A 16,991-nucleotide genomic window follows, 5' to 3' on the forward strand; every position below is an offset into this window, starting at 1 on the left:
AAGAATGAGGAAAATTGTTCACAATTGACCCCCTGACGGCTCCGGCTCCCCTTCCCCAGAAACCTGGTGAAAAAGGCCTTGCACAGTACAGAAAAGCATTGCTGGTCTATTCTGTGTGGACACAATGGTGGCAGAGATGTAGGCTTTCATTGCTGCTCATACTGCCACAGAGTAGGACTACAGTTGAATTCTAGTTTGTTTGATCAGATTCATCCCAAGTTTTCCTCCAATGGCCTTCGTCCTTCCTGCTTCATTGCCCTTAGTTCCCTGCCAAACTAGGGAGCTGACCTAGCTCTCCCAGTGGGGAGAGTGCACTTAAGAACGAGAGTGTCAACCCCCTGGGCCATTTCCGCATTCTGCAGATCAGCCAAACCTTTGACAGTATCACCAACAGATGAAGCAACAAACTCTCCATTAGGATCCACCAAGCACCTGGTGTGGACCATTTTATCCAGTCCACCATTCGTGCAGAAATTTAAGACAGCAGTCAGTCTAAAACTACACAGAAAGTGATCCGACCATAACAACAGACCACACTGAAGTTTGCTTGTTTTAAACTAACTGCAGTTAAGGGAAAGCTTAACCTCAAACATCTCCTCGCCAAGTGGGAAGAAGTGCCAAACTGAGGCTCACTGTAGCTCATGCAGGTTACACTAAACCATGGTTTAGGAACCATATTTCAAATGAGAGATTTGAACACTGGCTGTGTTTGCATGTCATTTGAAATATGGTAACCCTGTTGTAACAATTGCCAAAGGGCTAGAAATAGTACCACCCATATTTACAATGCAGTATGCTATATTTGAGTTAACATGTTGTGATCTATGTACCTCAAATGTGTATTTAAATCCAAATGTGCATGGGGATTTGAAATATATTTGCAGGTTAATGTGGAAATGGAATGGAACACACATGCAAAACTGGCACAGCCTGGAAATAGACTGATCCATGATCCCTGCTAAGATACTGTACTGTGACTGCAAGCTGCAGTGTGAACATTAAAACATTGGGAACTTAAGCCTAATAAAAATAATTCTTTACCGACCCTCTAAACTGTAGCTGACCATGAAGAGGCAAACTGTCCCTCATGCTCACAGCTCCCACCCCCTGCCTTTTCAGTTATGTTGGAGCAAATGAGAAGCTGTTCTTAGTACTGAACACATAATGAATACACTTAATAGGATAATTAGGCAGCAAATTCAGGACGACTTAAAAGGGGTAGAAAGAACAAACGCAGGAGCTTCCACTCAGTGTTAAGCCATTTTGTTTTTAATTATTTATAGACCCCTTTAAAGAAAGACCGTATATGTTTGTTCCAGTATAAAACTCATAATGCCTTCCGGTAAACCCAGTGCTTTGATGGGCCATGCTGGACTCAAAGTCTCTGAGAGCCTAATCACATGGCTGCTTGGAAATGAGTCCCGCTGAATTCAGGAGGCGTTCGCTACCTAGGAGATATGTGTAGCACAATCTTGTGCATAATTTACTCAGAGGTATGTGAGATAAGTATGCATAGTACTGCAGATTTAAACCTTGGAACTGGAAAGGACCAAAGATTATCAGTTCCAGTTGTCTATCTTGAACGGCATGATATTGTTGGTTAGTGTTCAGTCTATGTCAGCTTTTTCCCAAAGTTAACCATAAACATCTTGATTCACAAGCATAACATTTGTACAAAATATGTTTATTATTCATTACTACTAGATCTTTTCAGATAGAGATACTTAATTTAATGCAAATATTTGGTAGTTTCTCAGTTGGAAAACAGCGGTGTTTTTTCATCACTAGGATCTCAGAGTGGCATACAGATAAAATCATACAAACAGTAAAAAACAATATACACAGCTAAAAACAAATTAAACTATTAATCAAGCTAAAACCAGTATAGAATTTAAAAGCAATAGAAACAATTAAAACTAAGTGCAGCCTTGGTGAATTTAGCCATCAAAGGCTTTGTTAAAAAGCCATGTTTTAATTTGGCGCCAAAATAAGAATTGAAAGACAACAACAATTTACTTGCATCCTAGGGCTGTGTGCATTTATTTTATCTTACAAAGGTGGGCTAACACTTAAAGATGGACTAATGCTGGATCACAACAAAGCTGCCTGTCAAGAGATGCTGTCTTCCACTTTCTGCTTGCTGTACGATGTAGGGCTGGTTCACCAGTATCTAGGAAATTGTATTTTCAGAGAGATGAGCCCGCCTTAGCAGAGTTCTGAAAAAGGGTCTCCAAACATAACTATTTCATGGTAATCAGGTTTCCCTTCATTGCTCCAATACCCCAAACATCATTCTAGAGGGAACTAATTAAATGAGGGAGCTGAATTCTACTGTTCACATAACTCAAACAAGAATGGGAATATTGTAATTGTTGACTTTAAGCTCGTACTATGTACAATAATTGAATAAAACAAAGTTATTTAAAAATTGTATTTTCTTTCCCTCACCCTCCCAAATGATACTACCTCTTGCAAAATGGTTTATCATGCTATCCAAATCAGCTCATTGTCTTGCAAGCAGACTTTCCTCCCTATTGCTGGGTGCTGTTTAAAATTCCCCTCATGTAACTATTTGCCATAAATGGCTTCTTGGCACTGCTTCAGTTGCTGGATGTGAAGGTGTTGGGTTAGTCACACACCAACATCGCCTTGCATTATACAGTTTGGCCTGTGATTCATTCTCACAGCAATCTCATGGCTATGACAAGTGCCATTTTCTGTATAAACACTTGCACTTCCCTGGCCTTTATGTTGTCAGCAAGTGGCAGGAACTAGAATTGCAATTGGATGCCATTTCTGAAAGGAGCTAATCTGTTTCATTTATGAATGAAATGCTAACTCAGTTTCTGCTGTGCTGTTGTATTTGCATCTTTACTACTTGAAATGCTCCCCAAATGCTGATTGATCTAAGCACTTGCAAATTGATCTTCGCTTGGGACACTCTCCCTTCTGGCAGCTTCCTGCACTGTTGGTTGTGTGATTAAATAATAAATCAGAAGTGTAGAAAGCAGTTCCCACTAAAAAGAGGTATGCATTTTATGAGAATTTCCTGCTCTTTCCTGCTCTCTGCTGCTCACCCACAATGATCCCACTAATTTCCAGAGATATCATTTTGGGGTAATGGGGAGCCAGCTCAGTGTTCCTGGCATTTAAAAAAAAACTTTAACCTTAGAAACCACTCTCAAGTCATAATATTGCCTAATTAAACAGGCATCCGATGTCACCTGGTAAGAGCAGGATTGTTTATAGGATTCTGTCAAATTCACACATACCGTTGGACATGATTGCCACTAGGAAAATTGCACAGAGGACTCATGTGGCATGTTGGAGGTGATGGTAATTCCTCCATGTTATTTCAGAGTACTTTATACTATATTATTGTAACATATGGTGAAACTGCTTGGTTTATGTGGAAAGTTGTTCACATAAATGGCTTGCTAGGTAAGGCAGCTTATATTCTGGCATTTTGAATCTGCTTTCCTCCCTTTGATGATGTGAACTGGGCCTTAAAATGTCCCTGAGATGCACTGCTAAATGGTTCTTGCTTTGTTTTCCCTTGATTCTCGGCATTTTGCTTTCTTTCTCCTTTCAGTGTTCCTGAAACATCAGTCCATCTATTGCTTATTTTCCCCCTTTAGAAAAAAACGAAACACTAGCTGTTTAGTTATTTGAAAGCCTGGGCACGGTGCCTGGGCCTGGGCACGGCAATGGACTGGATGAGGGCTAATAAACTGAGACTCAATCCAGACAAGACGGAGGTACTGTTAGCGGGTGGTTCATCTGTCCGGCGAGGTGATGTTTGCCCTGTCCTGGACGGGGTTGCACTCTCCCTAAAGGATCGGGTCCGTAGTTTGGGGGTGCTCTTGGATCCAGAACTGTCACTTGAGGCACAGGTGAACTCAGTGGCAAAGAGCACCTTTTACCAGCTTAGGCTGATATACCAACTGTGCCCTTATCTGGACAGAGGTAGCCTAGCTACAGTTATCCATGCTCTGATAACCTCTCGTTTGGATTACTGCAATGTGTTATATGTGGGGCTGCCTTTGAAAATGGTCCGGAAACTTCAACTGGTACAAAACAGGGCAGCCCGGTTACTAACAGGGACTGGCCAACGAGACCACATCACGCAAGTCCTTTTCCAGCTTCACTGGCTGCCAGTCCAGGTCCGGGCCTGATTCAAAGTGTTGGTATTAACATTTAAAGCCCTAAACGGCTTGGGGCCAGGCTATCTGAAAGAACGCCTCCTCCCCTATGTACCTGCCTGGACCCTAAGGTCATCCTCAGGGGTCCTTCTCCGCGAGCCCCTGCCAAAGGAAGTGAGGCAGGTGGCTATCAGGAGGAGGGCCTTCTCTGCTGTGGCACCCCAGCTGTGGAATGAGCTCCCTAAGGAGGTTTGCTTGGCACCTACGTTATTTATTTATTTATTTATTTATTTATTTATTTATTTATTTCATTTCTATACCGCCCAATAGCCGGAGCTCTCTGGGCGGTTCACAAAAATTAAAACCATTCAAAGTATAAAACAACAGTATAAAACCATAATATAAAATACAATATAAAAGCTCAACCAGATAAAAACAGCAGCAATGCAAAATTACAAATTTAAAACCATGTTATTTAAAATTTATAGATTGTTAAAATGTTGGGAGAATAAAAAGGTCTTCACCTGGTGTCTAAAAGCATATAATGTAGGTGCCAAGCGAACCTCCTTAGCAGTAGCGAGCTCTGCACCAAGGAGCGCCCGGCAGGGCCAAAATGCTGCTGCAAGAGAACGCATGTGCTTAAAAATCAGGTCAATCACAGCAGTATCCTAACTTGATTTTTTTAAAAACAAAACAAAACACTCCATTTTTTGCAAACCTCTGCTAGGAGGAGGCACTCTGAGGAGGGCTTTAGATGATGAGTGTAGTATATTTGGGTAGGGTCATGCCGGGAGAGGTGCTCCATCAGCCTAAGTTGTCCGGAGCTGTGCTGCCAGCAAGACCCTCCTCAATTCACACATGTATTAATACCATTTAAGAAGAGTCCTTTTAATGGTGAATTGAAATGTTTCGAAAGCACCAAAACGCTAATAAAGAGAATATTCTGCTTGGTGTGCCCCGCCACGCCGGCTACAAACAGAGGTGTTTGCTCTCTTTTCCCTCTTTCCCTCAGCAAGCCTGGGTGGGTACTTCCCATTTAAAGGGGCCTGCTGGATCCTGCTGGTCTGGGTGCCCGGGCTGAGCAGCAGCGGAGCCAGGCAGAGGAGCTGAGCTGAGAATGAAAAAGGGGCCGTACTGCGCACGGCCCCTTTAAATGGGAAACACCGAGGGAGGGAGGGAAAAGAGAGCAAAGTCTCTGTTTTGCAGCCGGCGTGGCGGGGCACACCAAGTAGGAAATGTATCTTCAATGTGCTTTTGAAACATTTCAATTCACTATTAAAAAGACTCTTCTTAAATGGTATTAATACATGTGTGGATTCTTCCTCTATATGGCTTGGGACCAAACTACCTTCTCCCATAAAAATGTCCCTGGGTTTTAAGACCTTCTGGAGAGGCGCTTCTCGGAAAAGACCACCTTGAGTGCCCCCCTGCTGCCTTCTTGCCTCTTAACACCCCCCATGCAATCCCACCACCCCCAAAGGCCGCCCACTTTGGGAACCACTGATCTAAACAAACAAAGCAGCTGAATACCATATCAAGTTAATAATGACAAATCAACAATATGAAACATTTCAATAACATATTAACACTTAACAAAAATACCACATTTCTCTAAGTAAGTAATGCACCATGCCCAGGAAACTAATTAAATAATATACCATGTAAAGGCAACAAACTCAGAGCTGCAACAAAACAATACAGATTAATTTTCAAATAATGATTTTTCTATAATATCAGGGCTTCTAAATGTGTTCTACTAACTGCAACTTGATATAATTTATATTACCTGCATTCGTCAGTTATTAGTGGATAAGGATGGATTTGTGTAGCTATAACCTGAATTATACAGAGAGCTTATATGAGGTATACTATGAAACCAGACTTCATTGCAAAGTGGACACATTTGTGTTTTCATTCATGCTGCCTCTGACTTTATAGCTCCATCTTATGATACAAGCCAACGGGTTTTCTTGTTTAAGCTATTGGTTGTCTTATGAAAATAGGTCAAAACAGACATATGGCCTTCTAGGATTATTGATTACTATTTCTGCATCTCATAATCACATTTTTATGCTTTTTCAGTTTAATAAGTTTTTAAATTTGCATCAAGTAGTTTTATAGCTCTATTTCCTTTTAACTTCTGTTCCTTTGAGGAAAATATTCTGTAATTTGCATTTGCTCTCAATTTCACAGTCGGACAGTCTCTCCATTTTAAAGATTTCTAATCACAACTTTAAAGTCACACAGCAATATATTGTACACGTGTGTGTTTTTGCCTTCTGGGATTCCTGGTTTCAAAACGCCTACTAGACTGGAAGTTTTAACAGCAATGAAAAAGACGTCTTTCAGTCTGTTGCTCCTTTGCAATCCTTTCAGTCCTTATTTGTTCCATGGTTCCCCTAGCAGGAGAAGCCAAGTGAGAACAAACAGGCTGTGGGCACAAGCACCCACCTCCTTCACAGTAAGCCAGGATTTGCCAGAATCCTGTTTTACCATCCAGAAGCAGACTTGACAATTTTCCAGTTTATTCAATCTTATTTTTTTCTTTCTTCCTAGGACCACATGGTTATGATACTTAAAATCTATAATGCCTCCTGCCATGGCAGATGCCCTGGACATCTGGGCAGTAGATTCACAGATAGCAGCGGATGGCTCAATCTCTGTGGACTGCCTGCTTCCCACTGGAATTTACATCAGTCTAGATGTCCCTCGTGATGCCACTATCAGTTATATCAAACAGGTAAAACTGGCATGTTATTAAATTATCTATTGTTGACTTTTCATTGAAGTGCTGCTGCTTCTACTTTAAAACATTAAAAAATAGTATACAGTACACACAAACAAGCAGTATACATGGAGATTAACATATATCTAAGAACTACTTTGAATAAACAGAAGACAAATCCAAGACAGATGTAAAACTCATAATATTCTGCCAAACGCCTGAGAAAAGAGAGAGGTTTTAACCTGGCACTGAAAAGATTACAATGTTGGCATCAGGCAGGCCATGTTGCAGAAATCATTCCACAGTTGTGGGGCCACCACTGAGAAGGCCCTCTCCTTTATTGCTGCCTCCTGAACCTCCCTTGGAGGAGGTACCTGGAGGAGGATCTTACATCTGAGTATAGAGTATGGGTATGTTCATGTTGGGAGAGATGCTCTGTCAGGTATTGTGGTTCCAAGCCATGTAGGGCTTTATAGGTTAAAACCAGCACCTTGAAACAAGCTCAGAAGCATATAGGCAGCCAGTGCAAGCGGGCTAGAATCGGCCATATATATTGAGATCTTGTAGTCCCTGGTATCAATCTGGCTGCCACGTTTTGCACAAGCTGTAGCTTCTGAACCATCTTCAAAGGCAGTCCTACATAGAGCGTATTGCAGTAATCTAACTTGGAGGTTACCAGAGTGTAGACAACTGAAGCTGGGACACCTGAGCCTCAAGTGACAAAGATGGCTCCAGAAGAAACCCCAAGCTACAAACCTGTTCTTTCAGAGGGAGTGCAATCCCATCCAGAGAAGGTTGAGTACCCTCATCCAGTCAGAAGACCCACCCACTAACAGCATCTTGATTGTCTGGATTGAGCTTCAGTTTATCAGCCCTCATCCAGACTATTGTCACAGCCAGAAACTGATCTAGTATATCCACAGCCTCACCTGATGAAAAGGAGAAGTAGAGCTGCATGTTATCAGCATACTGATGACAACACACTCCAAACTCCGGATGACTGCACTCAGCGGTTCCATGTACATGTTGAAGAGAATGGGGGACAGAACTGACCACTGCGGAACCCCATACTGGAGAACCCATGCAGCTGAGCAATGTTCCCCAAGCTTCTAGTCCCTCCAAGTAGGAACAAAACCACTGTAATGCAGTACTTCCTACTCCCAACTCAGACAGTCATCCCAGAAGGATGCCATGGTCAATGGTATCGAAAACCACTGAGAGATCAAGGAGAATCAACTAAGTCAACCCCCCTGTCTTTTTCCTGACATAGTTTTCATATAACTTCACTATTTTGTATAGTGTTTTGGACTATGCAACTGAATTTCCTATTGGAAGCACTTAAGGGCCTTGCTTTAAGGGCAGTTTCCTATGAAATCTTTGCTTCTTGGTAGCATCATCTCATTGTTTTCATGGAACTGTGTGAAAGACTTATATTCTCTTGATTGCATTGACCCACAGCAGAGAAGCAGTATAAACAACAATATATTGGAGCAGGTCATTCCTATGGACTTTTCAGGAAGGATTCATGAGCAGGATATTACAGGGCTACCTACTAGGAACCTTAGGAGTGTCCCTACTCAGTAAGATCCCTCCTCATCTTGCAATTATGAAGAAATCCGATGTTCCCATTTGTAGTGAACATGGAAGATAGTCAAGCAGATTCTCTTCTAGTGAGATGACAGTTACTCCCAGCTGATTAGCTGATAGACGCAGAATACTATACCTGCCCGAAATTGATTTCCGGAGCCCTATGGCAGTATTCCCCAACTTGTAGCCCTTTTGGACTATAGCCTCCGGCATTCCTGATTGTTGTCTATGCTGGCTGGAGTTGATGGTGAAGTCCAAAATATCTGGAGGGTGCCTGGTTGGGAAGGCTGCCCTACGACAACCTTAGCAAACTTGTAGTTAAAGAGAACATGAAAGAACCAACTCAGGAAAGGAGGCCTCCTTTAGAAATTTTCACTAGAACATAAATAAAGACCCTGACAAGTTTGTACCTTTTTATTTTTGACAAGTTGTTCTAGTAGAACAGTCTTTATATTAGATGCATGACCTACCACTGTTATCTGGAGGTTTGAGTCCACTGTATTTGTTTTAAGCACGTTTGTTTATGCTGGAGTAAGGACTGGAAGAGTGATACTAAAATACCTATTTTAGTGTGTGTGTGTGTGTGTGTGTGTGTGTGTGTGTGTGTGTGAAGTTGACAGAGATCTTACGTTCCAAAGAGTAGGTTTTATGAACAAAGCCTTCTACTGTCACAGTCTGTAATTATTTACAGCTATTATGGAAGCAAGCACACAGCTACCCCCTCTTCCATCTTCTTATGGAGATCGACTCCTATATGTTCTCCTGTGTGAACCAAACAGCTGTACGTGAAGAACTGGAGGATGAGACACGAAGGCTCTGTGATGTTAGACCATTTCTTCCTGTCCTTCAACTAATTACAAGAAGCTGTGATCCAGGGGAAAAATTTGACTCTAAAATAGGCGTCCTCATAGGAAAAGGTAAATGTCAATGTTCTTGGGGTTTGGTGTGGAAGAGATGGCACTAAAAGAGTATTAACTTGAGGTGAATTGAAACTAGCCGATGGACATTTTTCTTAAAGAGATTGGGCATAATTTTATTTTGGATTCATCCTTCTTGGTGCAGTTAGTCGGGGCATTTTCTGTTTTTTGTATGTATATTTCATTTTTCTAATCAAAAGCATAAATATATATATATATACACACACACACACACACACACACACCCCTTAACTTTAATAAACATGCTTTCAGAAATCCATGTTATGTTTGACTAGCCTGTTATGCTCATAGATGTCTCCATCTAGTTGTTTGAACTCCTCACAAGGTCAGGGACAGTCTTCTGCTCCCCTCCCGTCCACAGCTCCATTTTTAGCTTTAGAAGCTGTAGTAGATGGGGAGTGGGCAAGGGGCCTGTATGTATGGCCCTGCACTGTCTAGGTGCTCTGGCCACTTTGGCAACACAACAAACAAAGAAACACCTTCCACCTTCAGAACTTAGAAGGGTGACAGAGGCTTGTTAGTATGTCCCCGTGCTGCTGAGGCATTCTGAGCCCCTCAGCAATGCAACTGCAAAATAACCCCAGCCTTTTCCCAATCCTTGGGGCTGGGGAAGAGGGTTTGGGGATCCCTGCAGAACTATAGGGATGATGGTTCCTGCCCTCTTCAGCAGCAACAAGCTTGAGGGGAAGGCTGGAAATCACACAGGCCGCGATGAGTAAAATGTAAACCCCTGACTACTTCTCAGCATAGCATGGAAAGATTGGGTTTTTAAAATATGCTTTTCAGAAATATGTAAATTCCAGAAGCTGTTGCAGTATACTGTTGCAATATATTGTTTTTCTCCCAAGAGGAGGTGTGCTTTTGTTTGTTTTTGAAATTATTTCCAGCTACCAGAGCCCTCAGGTTGGCTGATATTATAACATAACATTAAAAAACAACAGCACAAAGTGTTATTGATGCCTTCCCATCTACAGCTGTGGAATGTAGCACTGAGCCTCTGCTACTTCTTCATCTTTACAGTGGTTTGTAAGTCCTGTCACATGGTGGAGGTGGTAGTTCTGCGTATACAGTTCTCTGCAGGGAGTAATTCCTTGCAACCAACATATGCCCTCACACCCACATTCCATCTTAATTGTGGCAGCCTTTGATCCCTCTGTGCGTGCATTTATTTACTTTTTAGTAGGGGAAACAAATCAAAGGGTATTTCTCTGCAACTGTCATCACCTGTGACAGATTGGGGTGGGGGGCACTTGATGGCAATTGCATGGTTTGCAATTGTGAACTTAGGCATCTAATGATATGGTTTGTGTGTGGTTTTTTTTTTTTTTTAAGGTATATTTTTCTGATTCTACTGTCTTAGTGCAGGTTCCCTAATAGATATCATTTATACAGGCGTGTGTGTGTTTGTAGAAGACAGAAACTGTAGGATGTTTAAAAATGTATTTTTAATGCTTAAATGTATTACTCCCTTGCAATTGTATATTGAAATGAAAAATAGTCACTAGGAAGGCCATGCTTCTCATCAAAACAATGGCCAGTTGTTAGTCCTGGCACAGAAGCTGCAAGTTCTGTTTAGATTTCAACAGAAAACTGAACGCTAACTTGTCTATACTGACAATGGCTTCTACTGACGCAAGCAGTTCTTTTTTAGATTTTTGCAACTGATTATTTCAAAAAGAATGACTGGGCAATTTCCCTTTTAAACAAAGCAAGACTTTGGTTCTTTGTACTTTTCAGGGTAGAAAAAATCTTGTCTCTTAGTATCTGCTTGACTCACACTTTGTACCACATGTCTCTCAATGAACATTAAAATAAATGCCTTAGATAAGACCTCCATTGGAACTAATTTCAGTTATACTTGCCAAAGTGTTAAAAGAAATCAAAAACACTATGTCTGTCCACCCCAGTATTTTGCATATATAAGTTGCAATGCAAAACGTTTTTAAGAAATATTTTTCATGAATTTTGTTGTCATGTCCTTTTCCTGCAAAAGTTAAAATATGCATTAAAATAAAATGTTATGTTCTACAAGGAAGGCAGCATAATTCTATCGTTGTGATTTGCATCTCTTAAACTTCCTTGGCAGAGTTCTTGTCCATGGAATGGGGAAAATTCCTGGTGTGAGGGCCCTTGAATGCTCATCATATATTCTTAAGTGGTCTTCATTTTTATGGAATGCATAGCATGGCATGGTTTTAATATTACATTCTTGTAATATTAAAACCTGCAAATAGTAACAACATTTTATGTGGTGCAATATTATGCTTTCTATTTCTAAAGAAACTCCCTTTTAATTAATCAAACCTTTTCAGGCCTCCCTGAGTTTGATGCCCTACAAGACCCAGAAGTCAAAGAATTCCGGATTAAGATGCGGCGAATCAGTGAAGAGAAGTTGCAGTCACTTGTGGGGCTATCTTGGATGGACTGGTTAAAATACACTTATCCACCAGAATTAGAACCAGCAATTCAGGACAACCTCCAAGATAAACTTTATGGCGGCAATTTAGTTGTGGCTGTTCATTTTGATAACTGTCAGGTAGGATTATTTGGTTTGGTTTCTTCTTTGGGTATATGTGTGCAGTCTTTTCATGTGAGGATCCTCTGAATGGAAAGGGTACAAAAACTGTGGGCCACATGCAAGCCATTTTTGGCAACCCAGTGGATCTCCTCTTCTGTATCTCCCATGGTGGCAACACTGCCTATCCTATGAGAGATCAGAGCTAAGCAAGAGATTCCATTGCTAGTGCTAGCTAGAGAAACCTTGGATTCCCTTGTTCGTACTAGCAAGTGAATCCTCAGGATTGTGTACATGTTTGTGTGTGTCTGTTCATGCAGTCACCTGGCCTTGCCTAATAGAGCTATCAGGGCTGAAAAAGTTGTGCAGCCCTGCCTTTCATGGGCTCAATTTCCAGCCATGGGCTCAATTTCCAGCCTTCACCCATTACTGGCCAATGCCTGGTCAGGTTTCAAAGAAGCATGGCCAAGGAACCTTGGACATCCTGTTTCTTAAATACTGGCTCCCCCACCCTCACCATGCTCCAGAACAAGATGTTTTGGGAACCAAGAGAAATTTCAAAAGCTGTTTGTGATATGGCAAAGAGGAAATACATGAAAATACTTCCCATGGAGGCATGCAACCAGTGGTTCTTAGGGTTGAGATCCAGGCCCCCACAACCCAATGACTACCCAGAGGGTGACAGGTTTTGGGGCAGTGGCAAGCAGGTCTGGCATGAACACCTGGGCCAACCAGGGCTGATATTGCTTGTCACGACATCCTTTCTTTATTATTATTATTTTTAAATAAACAATGTTTAGTGAGAAGCAGATGGCTGGGCATGCCAATTTTTATTATTTTAATGCTCATTTTATTTTTATTTTTACATTGGCCTTTTTTCACCAAAAGGATCTTTCTTCCTATGTAAACATGTTTAGCGTCGGCACAGCAAAAGCAAAACCCTAGTTTCATTTCCATAGTCATGGTACCGCCTTGCTGCTCCTTCCTCTCAAAACCCTGCAATATCACTGCTGCGGGGTGGGGGCACGGGCACGAAATCCCCCTGCCAGGAGGGGGCATGGGCTTTCCGAAGGCAATTCAGCTTGTCAGGCCTGCTCCCTGCCCTCTGCCCGGCCTTTCTGTTCTTCCAGTGACCTGTCAGCGGTCACCATCCAATGCCAAAGTGAGGTCACATGGTGAAAGGAATGTGGTGACCTCACTTGAAAGCAAAAGTTGGGGGTAAGTCCCTGACTTTTTAAATTCACAGCTTCAGGGGAAAGCCCTGTATTGGCTGCGAGGTGGTGGCTGCTTCATATAATCAACACAATGTCACCTTGCAGCCACTGCAGGGCAAATAAGGCGTATAGACAGCCCCATCATGGTGCTATGATTTAAGTGAGTTCAAAATGAGAAACTGCTCATACACAGAGTATTCTTTTTTTAATCAGGGTTGATAAACAGGTGTTTATTTATTGGTTCTAACATATTAGGAATGTAGAAGCAGTTGTAAAGAATAGAAGTGGGGCGAGAGAAAACTTAGTTGTGTGCTTTACAAACAAAGTAATACATATGCCTATCGAAAGCCTGGCCTAAACAAAAATATCAACATATTTTAGCTTAAATCTCTTGCTGCCAGTAATTAAGAAAAGCATTTCAAGCTTTTAGAATGAGGGAAAACTGCACAAAAACAATCCATGGTTGGGGAGACGGGAAACCCCAGGAGGGGCAAATGTGGGGAACCCCAGGCTGGGCCGGATTTGGCTCCTGGGCCTGAGGTGCCCCACACCTGGGCTAAAGAAACATGGAGTTGATCTTTATTGCCCCCCCAGTTTATATTACCCCAAGGGAATCTAAAGCATAGGATTTAAGTATGACATTAATGTCTAATGAGACCCTTATACAGCAGTGTTTGAAATGTTTAAAAAATGTTTCTGGGGTTTATGCAAACATATGTATCTCAAGGAAAATAAACCATAAGTTTGTGACTTTAAAGAAGTGAAGATTTGCTTTTTCCTATGAGGGCCTCAGTGTTTGGCAGTAACTTCAGGGAAAGTAGCTGTTTTGAGATAAATACGTTTTGAAACTAAGAAAATATTGAATTGATTTTGACTGACTTCTTCATTATGGTTATGATTTTCCATTGCAAGGTTTGGCCTGTTACCAGAAGACTGCTTTGTAAATAAGCTTCTAGACAAAAAATAATCATCATCATAAAATGAAATGAAAGCTAGGCCATGATTTACATTTGTCAATAATTGCTTTTGAATCATTGCAATTGAATCATGGAGTGTTTGAAAAATGAAAGTTGCATATGTGCTCTTACAAAAGTGTTTGTACTCAACAGAATAGACAAAGTTAGAAAGATTCATGCAAAGAATTTTTTTTTACCTTGCATATTACATATTAAATAGTAATATTTTATATGTAATTAAAAACTTAATAACATTTGCTGGTTTTGAGGTGTAAGGACAATCTGCATGTGAACTCTGAAATATTTTTATTGAAATGTGTGTTTTTACATATTGTCCTTAATGCCAATTAATATTAAAAAGTGGCAAGGTTTCCTTGCAACAGTAGTACATCAGCACTAACAGATAGCAAAAGTTTTTTTTCCTTCTAACAAAAAGAGAAAGCAAATAACCAAATAAAGAATCCATTCTTTAAAAAGAATATAAAAAGGTTGAATATTATCTTGATAATATTTCAGTACATTATGAAATAAGTCCATCTTTCCACTCATCTGTTTGGTTTCTAAAATAGGATCTTGAAAAATAAGTCAGTTTACAGCCCAATCCTATGCATCTCTACTTACACATAAGTCCCATTGAGTTCAATCAAACTTACCTCCAGATAAGTGAATATAGAATTGCAGTGTTAGTTAATGCTGTATCCCAAACTTTCTTAAGCCATTTGGAAGCAGTAGAGATTCTTCCCCAATTTGTTGCAATACTAACTCCTGCCATTCTTAATAAGGCTAACACCATGGCTGGTGTCGTGTTTCTCAGAACACTTCTACTTTCAATGGGAGGCAAATGACGAGGCTTGCTAAGTAATCCACAAAGCTTTTATTAAGCAACAAATGTCTCTTCTTCCTGAATAGAGTCTAACCTCTTGGAAATGTCCCCCTAGGCAAAACTATGCAAACTAAGCAAGACAATTGTCCGTTCAAGAAGAATAGGAAGCGCCTGGTGCGGAGGCAGGTTCTGGCATAATTTAACCAAATTTTTCACGCCTTCATTCTGCGCCATGCGTTTCAGCTTCCAGTGGACCCTAGCATCAGCTAGTTTGTCGAGATACTCACCTCCGAAAGAAACCTCACTTCCCACTGAGTGTGTAGGATTTGGCCTTGAGGAGATAAGCTCCGAAGAGGGCTGACTCCCAGCTGGGGAATCGCCTGTGAGAGCTTCCTCCCCCACTGGTACGGTCTGGCTGGTGTTTGGCGCTGCGCCTTCTAGTTCTGAATCTGAATACCTGAAACGTCTTCTCCCAAAACAGGGGCAGTAGGGTTAGACATGACAGCTGGGTTCACATATAATGCTAACCCATGGTGGGTGGTAAGCCCTTCTGGGTAGGTGTTTATGCAAAAAACCTACTGTGCTCCCATCAAACAATCAGGAAAACAAGCTACACAGAGTAGTTTATTTCACACACTCCCTCTCCCCTCTTCCTCCTGTGTTTCTTTTGGTGATCTCCATAACCCATGCTGTGCGACAGACACCATGGTAAACCGCCATAAGTAAAATAACTCTTATTGCAGATCGTGGGTTCTCAGGGTGGCTTATTTGGGGGAAATAACCCACAGTAGCTGTGGGGGGGGCATCTCACAGACAACACATTTACCCATCATGGGTTGTTCCAGAAAATAAACCAACATTGTTTAGCGTGTTGTGTGAACCCAGCCCATATCTAAGTCAGTTACATCTACATCATCTTTTAAATAATAGGACAAGATTTTTTTTCATTCTTAGCAACATTGTATCTTGTTATGGCTCTTAATATTGCTATCCAAAATGCAGAAATAATAGGATAATCCCAGAAGATATGAAAGCAACCTGCAAGCACAGTGGAACATTGTGTTGAATAATGCATCTGATATAACCTATATTGACCTATATCATCGGTAGAACATCTTTTTAAATAATATTTCTATTTAAAATAAAGTGCCTATTTAATAAAAATGATTATAAATTGAAGCCCATTGTTTTGATGATATTGATCATCCAAAACCTCTTTCTCACTTACTCAAAAATGGAGCCTTGGAAATTATCTTGACTTGGCAAGCAAATCAATCACTTTTAATACTTGACATTACTTCTTCTTTTTAATAGGACGTATTTAGTTTTCAGGTGTCTCCTAATATTAATCCTATCAAATTAAATGAACTGGCAATTCGGAAACGTTTGACTATCCATGGAAGAGAAGATGAAGAATTTGATCCCTATGACTATGTATTGCAAGTTAGTGGAAGACTGGAATATGTCTTTGGGGACCATCCATTAATTCAGTTCCAGGTATTCAACCTCTTTTAAAGCAATTTGACTATCTCAAAGCTATGAAGCAATTTTAAATGGGAATAAAAAATAATAATTATCCCAAGAACAATGCTCTTGTCCCAAGGATATTTCTTTATTTTTATTAACTATCTTCTTTAGTAGTGTCATCACATACTGTACCAGGGATGGGCAGAAGATAGATTAGGATCTGCTAGTAGGTCTGTTGGTGATTTGCAATAGATAGGCAAGAGTTTCTGACTTTTGTATGAAACAACTATGAGCTCAGTTCACTTCTGGTACTAAAATTAAATCCCTAGATTGAGAATGTGCTCAGAGAAGGGATGTTGGAGAAAACTGTGACAGATTCAAATGGGTTTGGATTTCAATGAATCTGACCTGCGGAATCTGCAGAGGACTGGCTTTTTCCAAGTTGTTTGGATTCTGTGGATTTGCAGACCTGTTTTGTTTTATTTTTTTACTTTTGGGGTTTTTGCCAAATTTGCACTTCCGCAATTCAATTACTGCAATTAGCGATAATGTGCAGCTGCACTAATGTGCATTTGCGCAAGTAGAATGCATTTCTTGTACATTCCTGAAAAAAATCCAATTCCA

General features: G+C 40.8%; 1 protein-coding gene across 2 annotated transcripts in view; it reads left to right on the plus strand.

Moving 5' to 3' along the window:
* The window catches only part of PIK3CB (phosphatidylinositol-4,5-bisphosphate 3-kinase catalytic subunit beta), a 101,986-nt gene that overhangs the window by 33,587 nt on the left and 51,408 nt on the right, over positions 1-16,991 (plus strand). For both annotated transcript variants that reach the window (XM_063132250.1, XM_063132249.1), the window contains exons 3-6: positions 6,699-6,882; positions 9,146-9,371; positions 11,705-11,928; positions 16,215-16,397. In XM_063132250.1, coding sequence (XP_062988320.1) covers positions 6,730-6,882; positions 9,146-9,371; positions 11,705-11,928; positions 16,215-16,397 — 786 coding nt within the window. In that variant the 5' untranslated portion in view covers positions 6,699-6,729. The remainder of the gene's footprint in view (positions 1-6,698; positions 6,883-9,145; positions 9,372-11,704; positions 11,929-16,214; positions 16,398-16,991) is intronic.

This window comes from Elgaria multicarinata, chromosome 8 (genome assembly GCF_023053635.1).
Source record: "Elgaria multicarinata webbii isolate HBS135686 ecotype San Diego chromosome 8, rElgMul1.1.pri, whole genome shotgun sequence".
NCBI classification, from domain to species: domain Eukaryota; kingdom Metazoa; phylum Chordata; class Lepidosauria; order Squamata; family Anguidae; genus Elgaria; species Elgaria multicarinata.